Below are 13,236 nucleotides of genomic sequence, written 5' to 3' on the forward strand. Positions count from 1 at the left end.
TACTCCAACTGCCCTTTCAAAAGACGAAATTCTTCAAAACCATGCTTCAATTTTAGGCACATTTTGTTATCCTATAGTTGGTGGGTCGAATGAATATGAGTTACCGTACCTATACTATATTCCTAAACTACACAAAAACCCTTACAAAGATACATCGCTGGATCCAGTAAGTGTTCTACCAAGCCCCTATCTTTACTCCTCGCGAAAATATTAACAGTTGTGAAGAAGAAACATCAAACTTACTGTGCGACTACATATGCCAGAAGTGGTGTAAATCAAATGTAGATTCTAAAACATTCTAAAGAACTTTTAGCTAACTTGAAATTGCAAAACTTTTCTCAGAACACGACCATTCCTCACGATAAATTAAAGACCAGAATTTTTGAAATCATAGACAGTTGCTTCTTCAAGAAAAATGGAAAACGGAAATATTCACATCAAGTGATCAGTCATCCTAAAAATTACTTTGTTAAACACCACTCTAATTCCACGCACAAGTATTCTGAAGTTGAAATAAAAAATATGCTAGAGTTCCTCATTGACAATATCTTCGTGGTCTTTGGTGATCAGGTCTTCCAACAGTTTGTTGGAATTCCCATGGGCACGAATTGTGTTCCTTTGTTAGCTGACCTGTTTTTATATTCATATGAAGCAGAATTTATGCAGAAACTTCTACTTGAGAAGAAAAAAATTATTTTGTAATTACTATTGTATTCAATGTGTTTGTGAACATTCTGAAGATTTTCTAGTTATGATCTTAAATTTCGCCACCTTTTTGGAACATACAAAATTTCACCAATATCTTAGACCCTATGTCTTTAAAATATCTATAAAAATAATTTTTAATTATATAGTCTATTCTCGCACCCTTTAATTTAGAGATGCATACGAATTTAATGCGAATTAGTTTACTTCGCATTAAATATTACCGCCGTGTGAACGCTATTTAATTCGAATTAATTTAATGCGCATTATTTTACTTCGCATCAAATTTAATGCGAAGTAAAATTTAATGCGCATCCGTGTGAACGAGGCAAAAGGTTAAGAGATAATGTAGCTTCTGTTTCATTCAATATATCTTCTATTTTAATACTCCAATTTGTATTTCAGTTTTTTGATTAATGCTACAAGTAGCTGAGACCTGGAACTGGTTCAGATGTTGTAATTCATTAATTTGGTTGATTTAATTTTCCAAACAGAACACCGATTCTTCAAAAAGTTTGTATAAAATTCAGTATTTTGCTATTAATTAAAAAAATTTAAAGTTTAAGATAAGACCCAGAAATTATGACATTTTAGAAAGTGACATTACTTCGAATGTCCTTTTAAACTCTTAATTTCATATTTAATTTTTTCGTACATCAAGTGCAAAAAGGTCATTATTTCCGTTACTAGCATTAAACTTCTTTCTCTTAAAATCTGTAGTTAGTATCTATTTCGTGTATTGATTGATTTGTGTTGATTGTTGTGTTGACACCAACAGACAAATCAAGTTTAATTGAATAATTCTTTGGTCAATTTTATATGCAAAAAGGTCATGTTTAGAACACTGTACATAGCTCAATAACAATTAGCATTGCGACCCCTGTTTTTCGTTTAAATATCTTAATTCTCCATCAATGTAGAAATCTAAAATATACTTCCCAAAAAACTGACATTACTCCAAATCTCAGGTGCGAACCTCTTTGAAGACATTCTAGAGACCATGTTGTCACCTAAATTTTGCTACTCGCAGTCAAGAGATTTAGATGGCAACATTTATCCTATGACAGAGAATCATTCTGGTCCGAGGCAAAACAAAAGAAATTACAATCAAACCTCATTATCTCGAACTTGATGGTGCCGGGAAGAAACTTCCAAGATATCCGAGATGTTGAGTTTAAAATACGCAAAGAAAACGTAGTTGGGACTTCCAACTCACTCCGACATATCCATGGTATTTTGAGATTTCAATGTTTGCAATACCAAAGATTAACTGTACATGGTCTAGGGATCTAAATGGTTTTCAATATATTTGGGATCTAAATCTATTAATATTTGAATATATCTATGAAAGGGTGTGGCTACAGATGGTCCTTAGTCACAAGGAACAAGAAAATATATGGTTTTGGGGTGTGGATCTCAAAATAATGGACCATTTCTGTTAGAAGAGTTAAAGGATTCTGCCACCACTGACAATAACAGGCAACAAGCACATTGCCATTAGAAACACTCATGTGAGCCAAAACCATGACACAATATCTTTCTTTTGTTTTAATTTTCTTCCGCATTTGATGTAGAAGGATATCATATTTGTATATATAATAAACAAGATTACCTCATACATTCACTCGTACATGCATTAATCAGATACTAATCAGTACAAACATCAACATTGTTTGGCATCAGGGGTGGCATGAAATACATGAGTTAGAGCATTAGGTACATCTAAATTCAGTTCATTCATTCAAAAATTCTTTTGTACAAATAAATAACAAATAATTTACTCTACGCACCAAAAGCTGCTCATGTTTTTGAAATTCATATTACAAGATCAATTTTGAAACTGATCTACAAGTGCAAAGAGATATTACCTTTCAAATAAAGCCACGAAATGTTGAAACTCAACTGTAGAATACCAAACGAACACACAAGGCAGAATTAACAAGTATACAAGTTGGACAAAAGCAGTTTAAAAGCTTTGTCAGAAACAAAAACACAAAATACATGCCATGCAACCCCTCCCCATTCACACCTCAAACAAAATGATGAAAAATGAATCAAGTTAAACCTGTTAGAAGTGGAAAAAAAAATCTGTTCTCAAGAAACTTGATTTACATCTTAAAGCAATCTAATTCAAATTAGACATGAGACCAGTTCGCAAACTCACATGCGAGTATGAAAGTAAATCTAATTTTAATCAGATTGATATTAAAGAAACTTTGAATTTCTAAGTGATTTTAACATCAACACATATGTCATTGATGAAAAATGTACATGTACTTGAATGATGATGTAATACAAATCTACCACGATTATATCGATACTGATGTACAATGTACGAACTAATGTTATACACTAAGACATATGCACAATACAAATGATCTAGTATACCCAAATATCTGTGATCTATGATGATTTTGCTAATATCACATCAGAATATCACAAAACATTAAATCAATTCCCTGAAGGTTCTTTGGAAGATTGCGGAATGCACACTTGTACGAAAACCATTTTTCTCTGCATTTATTTGATCCATTATCAATGATACAAAAAATATACTCGTTTAAAAAATATATATATCCATAAACCAAAAAACTTTCAAATAAGAAATGTTTGAAATCCCTGAACAACAATTACATCCATGATTTATAATCTTCATACACATATCTGAGTATAAAATGGATTTCATTCTAAAACAATATGTACATGTATAAACAATTTTATACACGTATTCCAAACACAAGCATTCATCATTTGCATTCAAACCGTATCAACTCTAAAACAGCCATCTCAGTGCTGCCCAGAGAGCGAAGCACTGTAGCAGAGGGAATGTCTACTCTTGCGTTTAGTTGTCCGTCTCAGGGTCATATAACTAGTAGCACCTTGTTTTTCTGAGCACCTTGGAGAAGACATTTCGGAGTCACTGGAAACATTTTTCCTTGCAGTATTCAATGTCCAGATGTGCGAAGAATGTCCAGAAATGCCTAGAGGTGATTTTGGCACAAATGCATAGGAACACGACGGTGAATTTTCTGTTACTGTATTTGGGGAAGAGGAAACTCCAGATGAAGATTCCTGGTAACATGACTTTTGGGGTGAATTATGGGTAATTTTATCTGATGGGATGGTGGAGAATGAGAGGTTGAATGGCATTTCAACATTTTTGTCTGATTTGGAGATACTGGCGAAGTAGGTATCACTCTCTGACCCACATTCCAAGTCTGAAGGACTGCAATGATCCTCACTGGAATCTACAGGAAGACATGTAATTTGATAAAATGTGAAAAATTTCTATGTAATCTTCTTAGACTGAAAGTCATGTCCTTTCATTCTCTCTCTTTATCTAAAACAAACAGGATATTTTACCATCATATTCTTGGAAAGAATCTTCCTCATCCTCTTGATCGCCAAAATATCCTGACATAACAGATTCATCCATGATGACTGAATTGTCTTCAATAGATGGAGTGGCTGCATTCTCTCTGTCTTGTAAATGTGGGTAAACTCTACAGAAATAAAACAGCCTACATTATTTCACAAGAAAATCAATTTGACTATCAAATCAGAGCAATTCTGCAACTCATATTTATGAATTTTACCAAGTCACATCATACCTTTCACACTTTCTCTTTTTCCTAGATGGTGACAAAATAAGCTCATCTGCATTCCGGAATTTGACACAGACATCAGTACCCTGTAGGATATGCTCAGTAACTCCCAGCATAGCGCACAGTTCTTCATAACTCATAATAGGAATCTCACTGACTTTGTGGAACTTTTCCTCTGCATACCGCAGTTTGACAGCTTGTAATTTCACATCTCGGTGATCTACCACAGACCCTTCTAAAAAGCTGCAAATGAGATTTTATTTCTTTTTTAATGCATACAATATAAGTGAATGGGATTTTATTTCTTTTAATGGCATATTATTTTACCACTAGAGTAATTTTACCATGCTTCTAAAATGCTACAAATGAGATTTTATTTTTGTTAATGGCAAATTATTTCACCACCAGACCCCCCCCCCCCCCCCCCCCCCACCCCCCCCCCCCCAATCATCTAGTAACTATTTTAAGATATGTAAAGTCTTACCACTTTTCATGCATATGGAAAGCACAACGACTTATATCTTCTATGGTGAATCCACTGAACTCTATCATTTTGTCTGGCCACGGCATTTCTGTGATAAATGATAACATATTCTTTAAGTCACCATATAATAAATTTTGCATACAAATTTAATAATATAAATGCTTGTCAATATAAATGAACACAACTGAAAAACTTTACTTGTTAATTTTCATACCTAGCTTCATTAGCAGCCTTGCTAAAAGGACACAGCTAGCAGCAATTTCTGCCGGACTGTACTGTCCCATCTCAGCCTGAAGGAGAGTCAACTCACAGATGTACTCGGCCAGACAACTGCACTTCTTGTCTAGTCCAGCAACACTGGAGAAGATCTCAACGAAATCGAGACTATTGGGAACCCGGATGTTCCCTTTCAGTGTAGCAGTTATCTCTCCCATCATTCTTACTACATCCTCGTACTTGTACGTATTGTCGGTAAGCCAGGCTGCCTCGCGGATGGTGATAATGTCTTTTCCAAGAAACCTATTAAAAAGGGAGAAAAATTTCAGCTGATGTGTTTGTAAGCATTATGAATAAATTCTTCATCACCAGCAGGGATTTTTTTTAAGGGTCTGTAGGGGGGAGAAAAAAGGACCCATTCCCAATGCCAAAAAGCAGGTACTTTCCCCAATTTTTGCTTTAAAATTCCAAAACAATGAAAACAAATCAAAGCAGGGTAGCCTTATTGTTCATAAATCTTCTTCAAAGGCCTTTTTGCTTCAAAATTGTTAAGTAAACCTAATTTTGTTTGGCCTCTGCTTATTTGAATGAGGTAAGCTTTGACCAAATTGCAAGTCGGAAGGAGTCCATTTATTCCTTAATGTACTGGTTTGGTTCTCTTTGAATCCATGGATTTTTTCCCCCAATTTCAAGCAAATTTTGCTGTTTTTTCCAATTGGAAAGGCCCTTGAAATGAAGACCTTAAAAAAACCCTGCCAGTACATGTATTAGATTGCATGAGAGAGAGAGAAAAAAAGAGAGGTAGAGAAAGAGGTGTAAGTGTCTGTATATGTATTTCCCCTCCTAAGAGTTTTGATTTATTTTTTCTCCTGTACAAGAGGTACCAAATGAAAAAAGTAATGCTCCATCTTACCTTGAACACAAAACCATGGCTGATACCCCTAGAAGTTGAAGTTTGGATCGAGTTGTTTTGTGACACTTTAGGTAACGATCTACTACACTAACTGCAATATGTAGAGTGTGACTAGAGAAGTCTTTCATTCCTGCTATTTCTACCAACCAGTCTACTAAAATATACCTGGAAAAAAAAACAACAAAAAAACACATAAATCCATTGTAATTTAAATGCTTAATATTTCCCCCCAAAAAAATCAGTTGGAATTGCAGCTCGCCTGCTGAAGATGGTCCATTTCTCAGGCGGGCTGGAACAAAATTTCATATGATGGCCCTGCAGTCAGGCTAATTCTAACAGCCAATGTACAAAAAATGTCACAAATATGCTTTCATAGTAAATTCATTTATGTACAATAATAAACATCATAAATCAGGCCTGGCAGATTTTGAACAGGGCTGGCAACTTTTGAGTGTAACCAGCCCTGTGATTGGCTCGTAATTTTGTCATGTTTCTGACCCTGCAAAAATCATGACAATTGCTACACTCTCATATAAATATACTGTACATGCACTATATTCAAGAAATAAATTTTACATACATGTATTTTTGAAAATACATGAGAATATAAATTGCGATGCTTCACAATGCATACTTTTCATGAAGCGCTAACACACTTCATATCATATATATGCAGGTGTGAAGCATGTTCATACCCTCATGCATTTTCAAAAATGAAATTCATTTTACTTTCATTTCTGTAAGAATTCCCAGCTGTTGAAATAGATGTACTAAAGTATAATATTCATCAAAATTCATACATGCATAGTTCACAACTGCACGGCATTCATGAGGAAATGGCTATCATTACAATTGGTAACGATATCAAAGACAAAAACATTGGGAATGTAAATCATATATATATATCCTACAGAAAACTTCAATGGCATTTTATCATTATTTAATACCAGATGGTAAACAGTGTATGAAATTCCAGTCTACCCACACACTCATGATGCAGTAAATCAAGTGAGGGTGCGGGTGTTTTAATTTCATATAGCGCTAGCGGTGTAAATATTTGTATTCTGATATTTTTTGGGGGGTTTGATATATAATTTGCCTCTTCTTTTGTCACAAAAGAGCTTGATTGTCAATTTCAAAAAGAAAATGCAAGCATTTTTCAGGGGTTGTTGATAGTTTAAGCCAATATCTTTTACCTTCATAGTTGATTCTAAATGTCAATCCAATTTCGTAATGCCCTATGACTGTGTTACATAGAATTTACAAATTTTATATAATCATGATATTCTGGTAATCTTATTTAGCCATCAGGTAATCTTATAGCTACGGATATTCTTAATGTGCTTGTCATGGCTTAATCCTACGATTTTAATTCTATCTTACAATAATCATGTCTGTCATAAAAATGTGTGGTAGATTCACAGGCTGTACATACCAGACATTCAGGATACATCCATGATGTTTATTGTTAGGATGTCACATGATCGACTTCAACACGATTCTTGTAAGCTCAAGTTGATAATGAATTTGTGTTAGTTGTGCAATTCATATACACTTATTACTTCCGAATGCATATATACTTATTACTTTCAAATGCATATACACTTATTACTTTCAAATGCATTTTTTTTTTTTATTTCAGATGGGCTGTCTGGCTTCCAGCTTGACTAAAAGACTTTCTGTATAGTGAGCCCTGTTGGTTCACCTGTGTTTTGGCTAATTTCGTACACTGCTGGTAAACGACACATATATTTACCTCATAGAGGTTGTAAGTTCCTGAGAAGTTCTGAAGCATTCCTGAGTATTTGCTGGGGTTGTAGACTGGACTAGTTCTTGTACAGACATGGCTGCCTGTTTCTGGGTTATACCTCCATACACTCCATTTGCATACATTTTACACAGTGAAAGCTTGCTATCTAAATGGTTCATTTTGGCAATCTCTCGCAGCTGTCGTATACTCTCTAGTTTTCTTGCTCTGTCTGTACTCTACAAAGTGAAACAAAAATAAACAATATCTTTTGATAATTGTAAATTCTACACAAATATGAATTCAAGCTAGCTTAAATATGTCGAGAAGTTTAAACATTCTAATCAACCTACAAAATAGTTTTGGTACTGCTTTTGCCATAACAAGAATGCAGCAGACCCAGATCCAAGCTGACTAGCGTTGTTGAGGAACACACCAGATTCAGCAACCTGCTCCTTGTCATCCAGTAAAAGCAAAGTTTTGGCAACACACACATTCACATTTTTGGTATCCTGTTTGTTATTCTGCAATGAAACTTGATAAATTTAACATTTCTAGCTTTTCTGAGGCATTTTTATCAATTGATGTAAAGTTTATGGTGACTTTCTTTTGAAGAATTAAGACTGTATCTTACCTCTTGTAGGTAATTTTTCATGTAGGTGAACACACATTCTTTACAACAAGCTCCATTGATTGACCAGGGTGGACGGATAAAGAGCCAAGTGAAGGGTTCATATGGGGTCATGGCCTCAATCTGACAAAACAGCTCAGCGGCCTTAATTCCATTACTTGTTACTTTCTTCCCTTCGAAATCACCGGGTACTGAAGTGAAGAAAATAAATATATCAATGTCAAATTATTACATAATAGCAATACAGTGATAATGGCAACTATGATATTCTATTTAGATACAGCAGGGGGGGGGGGGGGGGGGGGGGGGGGGGGGGGGGGGGGGGGAGGCAGGGCAGTATTAAAAGGAGCAATACCAATATTTTTTTTATAGCAGTTTAAGATGCAATCCATCACAATTTGATGAAAAGGAGAACAGAATATTTATGTGGTCACTTGCAACTTTTCAGAGAACAATTTACTAATGACTGAAATTTGCAACATTTCAAAGAACAATGTAACATGTTTGCATTTAGTTAGTAACAGACTGAGAGCAATGCACTAGATTGTTGTAGACCAGAAACACCCATGAATGGATACTCATATCAACACTTCACTGCAAGTTATTTCTCTTTTCAGGATCAACCAAAGGTCAATAGGTAAAAAGCCAAGTTTACCAAATGTAAGGGGTTACTACTGTGAAATTATAAAGTTTTCATACAAGTTTATGGGTTGTCTTGCTGTGCGGCATTATTGGAGTTGACTACAAATGATGGAAAAATAACAATTGTCAAAGCTACGGAACAGAAAATTACAAAGGCCAATATTATAGGGTTGTTGAACTTATATCGGTGAATATTGGCACGAGTTGGCTGTGAAAATGCACGAGCTTGCGAGTGCATTTTGACAGCCAACGAGTGCCAATATTCACCTATATAAGTTCAATAACCCTTTTATTATATAGCTAAAGTATTTGGTTGTTAAGTTATATCCATTTTCACTCAAACTACTCCAAAATAGACGAGAATTCATCAATATTGCCAGTGTGCAATAACAGCATGCATTTCTTAACTGTTCAATATTTAACCCGTCATTAATGCATGAAGCAAACTGATTTTGTAAATGGGGACATCATAATTTATGTACAGTAAAACAAAATGCTTAAGTAAATATCAAATACCGGCTCTGTCAAATTCGGAGGTCCGTCGTCTGCCATTTTTGCTTGTTTACGTCGTTACGGTAACGTCAATATTGAACGCTCATACTCGAAATGTTTCGGGCGTATACAATTTACGCAATGTAAAGTTAGCGTTCAATAAATTCTCAGGATATTGATCGCTAACATTCTCTAGATTTTACGCAGATTTTATATTAGACTATTTATTAGCTATATAATAAAGGGAAATACACATTTTTTTCATCACAAGATGGCAGAAAAGGGACATAAATTGTGGAATGGTTGATTCATGTAATGAAAAACAACTGCATTGTCACTTAAGATCAACAGCCATGGGGATCTGGGTTAGAATTGGTCCTCAGTACCCTTTGCTTGTCACAAGAGGTGACTAAATGAGACGGTCCTTCGGATGAGGCTGCTAAAACCAAGGTCCCGTGTCACAGCAGGTGTGGCATGATAAAGATCCCTCCATGCTCAAAGGCAGTAAGCGCCAAGCATAGGCCTAAATTTTGCAGTCCTTCACCGGCAATGGTGACGTCTCCATATGAATGAAAGACTCTCAAGAAAGATGTTAAACAATATTCAATCAATGAATCTTAAACAGATATCATTGTTGGGTATCCACTTTAGTGATGGTACACAAACCAGTTTCAAATGTATGAGGGCATTGTTTTGATTACCAAGTGCTGACATGTTTTAGTGATGTGTCTAAATGATACCCAAGTAGATATATTTGTTTGTCATACTATATGGAAAATGATGCGTGTATTATGGTACGTATCAATTGTTAGCTGAATATTGCGATACATATTGAACGGTCAATGTATTGTTGCAGCCATATCTAGCCTATGAACAGATCTGAATTTTTTTTGCTATAATAACATCTGTAGAATAAGTGCACAGCTTTGCAAAAACATCCTCTAACATCAATTTGAACCACTATCTTGTTAAAATTTAACAACCAAACCTCCAGTAATCAGAAGAAAAAAAATTATTTTAATATTTACTTACATCCTTCATTGTAAAGGTATGCTATTGCCATTTTGATAAGAGCTTCCATGTTTCCAAACTTTGCAGCTCTACAGACAAAAAAATGTGGAGTTAGATATTGAGCAAGCCTAATATTACATGTAAAATATAAAATTTCAATTCAAATTGTTTTTCCATCTCGAATATTTATGAATATCATAAATTTCTGAACTTGAGAATAAAATTTACTTTTCAAAATAATGGATATTATTAGATGATGGCCATGTGTCTTGAAAACTAGCTGCATTCCATACTGTTGAGCAATCATCAACTATATCACGAAAATGGAGTTTACCTACAAAGACAAAATAATGTTGAAAATGCACTATATTTAATCAATATTGGTGGTGCTAAGATTTCAGATTTTGGTTAGATTGACAAGATTTTCCTGAACTTACAGCTCGCATGCTGAGGACATCTTTGATGTGAAGACCCTTCAGTATGCACAGAATAAGTTCCTCTGGAAGATTCCATATCGATATCTGGCTGCTACGAGTTCGTGGCCCTAAATGCATGTGGACGGGGATAAATGTATTTGGAGATTTTAGCCGATGTAGTGCTGACAAAACTGAAAAAGAAAAGATGTGCAATCTGAAATTACGATAATCAGATTAATTTTTTACACTGTAACTTCGGCAAGAGAAAACTGATCTATAGATTAAGCATGAATAATACAGGTGGAGGCTATTTAATGATTAATAATTAGAAACATTCAATCCTAAAGGAAATTAGTGCTATTGTCAATGAATCACAATGGTAAGAGTCTTAACAGGATTATCAGAACCTGCTTTAATGCTTACTTCATTGATCATGTATCTAGATAAAAACCATGAGTTTGCAATTTCATTCTAGGTAATGATAATTTGTATAAAACAAATAATTAATTATTGCATGCCTCATTTTATTCAATCTTATTTAAACTGTAAATTATCATAATGTATAGATGAACCTCGATAACATTATAGCAGTAATTGAAATGAATAAAAATATTTGATTTCTGATCTCCAAAATGCCAGTGTCACTTTTCTAACTTACCTAATGAATATACAAGTTTAAACATATAATATGACATAAGATGCACATGTAAATCCATTGCCATGCCTTCCAAACAATATTTACAGTTGGCCCTTGTACTGCATGCAAGACAAGGGCACTGATGTGTAATGTTACAAACATATTTATAACATCGCTGCCCTTGATAGCTTGCTACATATCAGCAAAGTCTGTAAATTCATCATATAGATTTTTTTTTAATCCCAGCATGATTATTACGCTGACAGGTGTCAAATGTATTGACGTGAAATATTAAGGCATGATAATCAAAATACTACACAAACTGTCACAAACAAAATGTATACTTACAGAATTTCACAAGAACCATATTTATAAGTCCTTGTGGACAAAATGTTAAATGTAAGTACCAAATAACTTGACCATCAATGCATTAAATGCAAATAGCGTCGAAACAGTACAGTTGTATTCTATAATTAGTAACAGCTAAAGAGTACCCGCATTTGATTGGTTGGCAACGTAAACAAGCAAGCACATGTTTGAACCGTTGTCCAATTAAAAACGTTGAAAATGAACATGTTTGTTGACATTCACTGTCCTCCATTGATTTCAAATAAACACGTCCAAACATATACAGTCTATAATGATATTCGCTAATATTTGCATGGATTTACATATTTCGTCGCGTTCACAATAGGCTATATAGACAAGCTGTAAAATTAGATAATATTGATGACATTCAAAGAGACATCTGGTTAGTATCGATGTGAATTGATATTATAGCGACATACTAAACTAGTCTTAGAGTGTGCGACATGTAGAGCACGAGATTTTTTTTCAACAGCTCGATGTCAGAGTTCGGGTTAATATTTCAAACGGGTCAGTTTATGCCCGTTTCTTAAAGGGGATAAAATTAAAGATAGTGTAATCATATAATCTAGTTGTTATACCAAAAAAATTTTTTTTACATCTAATATAATTTTCTATGCATTTTCAGAATAGTATTCCCATAACAATGCTCCAAATATTCTAAAAACAGGCTCAATCAACAGGTTTGCGAGTTTTAAAAGTTTTTGATTGATCTAAACTTTGAAGTTGTACATAGAATACCCCCTCACTCCCAAAAGAGTCCAACAAAGTGTACAGGCTTGGTGTAAAAACAAGAGTACAACTCAATATATGACTAAAAGGCTTTATAAATCTTATGATAATCCGGTTAAGCCGAACAAGCTAATGTTAATATTTGAATGTGCCGCCTTCCAGCAAACAGCCGTTCAAAATCTCGATATTTTTTTTTTAAATACGTACTTTAGGCCTATAAGTATACAATAGTTTACGGAATAGCATGCATATTTACCTTTCATTTCCTATGGTTTCCTTTTCCTAAATATTGCACATGAAGACCCAAATTTTAAATTAAATACCAACGTTAGGGCTCTCAAACGTGCAGTACGACTCCACCGAAACTCATCTCTTCTCTGATTGGCTAATTCTTGGCTCGTTTATAAACGAAGGGAAGTGGCTTCGCGGTCACCTTCCCAGGGTGCCATGTATTTTCAAACATGTGTCAAAAAGAAATAGCCTGAGGGGAGTAACGGATTATGAATTTACTTTTGTTATTGTAGATCCGTTATCAATTATTCAATTTGGTTATGATCGAAGCCCTTACTCCTGTCAGCTACAGGTCCAGGGGCGATACTTCTATTTTGAATATTCTATAAAAATTATAGGCCTATGTTA

General features: G+C 34.5%; 1 protein-coding gene across 3 annotated transcripts; it reads right to left on the reverse strand.

Moving 5' to 3' along the window:
* Positions 1-2,240: 2,240 nt before the first annotated feature.
* Positions 2,241-12,980, reverse strand: LOC125671456 (cyclin-F-like). Of its 3 annotated transcripts, none has more exons than XM_048907208.2 (13): positions 12,854-12,980; positions 10,884-11,053; positions 10,675-10,780; positions 10,468-10,535; positions 8,305-8,492; positions 8,024-8,194; positions 7,680-7,909; positions 5,924-6,088; positions 5,009-5,313; positions 4,795-4,882; positions 4,317-4,553; positions 4,069-4,208; positions 2,241-3,953 (listed from the first exon to the last, which is right to left on the reverse strand). In XM_048907208.2, exons 2-13 carry the CDS (start codon positions 10,957-10,959, stop codon positions 3,493-3,495), a joined length of 2,235 nt encoding a protein of 744 aa, XP_048763165.2. In that variant the 5' UTR covers positions 10,960-11,053; positions 12,854-12,980; the 3' UTR covers positions 2,241-3,492. The 3 variants fall into 3 exon arrangements, with proteins under 3 accessions (XP_048763165.2, XP_048763164.2, XP_056018880.1); XM_048907207.2 differs by lacking the exon at positions 12,854-12,980 and adding an exon at positions 11,848-12,266; XM_056162905.1 differs by lacking the exons at positions 10,468-10,535; positions 10,675-10,780; positions 10,884-11,053; positions 12,854-12,980 and adding an exon at positions 9,822-9,946.
* Positions 12,981-13,236: the final 256 nt, after the last annotated feature.

The sequence above is a fragment of the Ostrea edulis genome, chromosome 4 (genome assembly GCF_947568905.1).
Source record: "Ostrea edulis chromosome 4, xbOstEdul1.1, whole genome shotgun sequence".
NCBI lineage: Eukaryota > Metazoa > Mollusca > Bivalvia > Ostreida > Ostreidae > Ostrea > Ostrea edulis.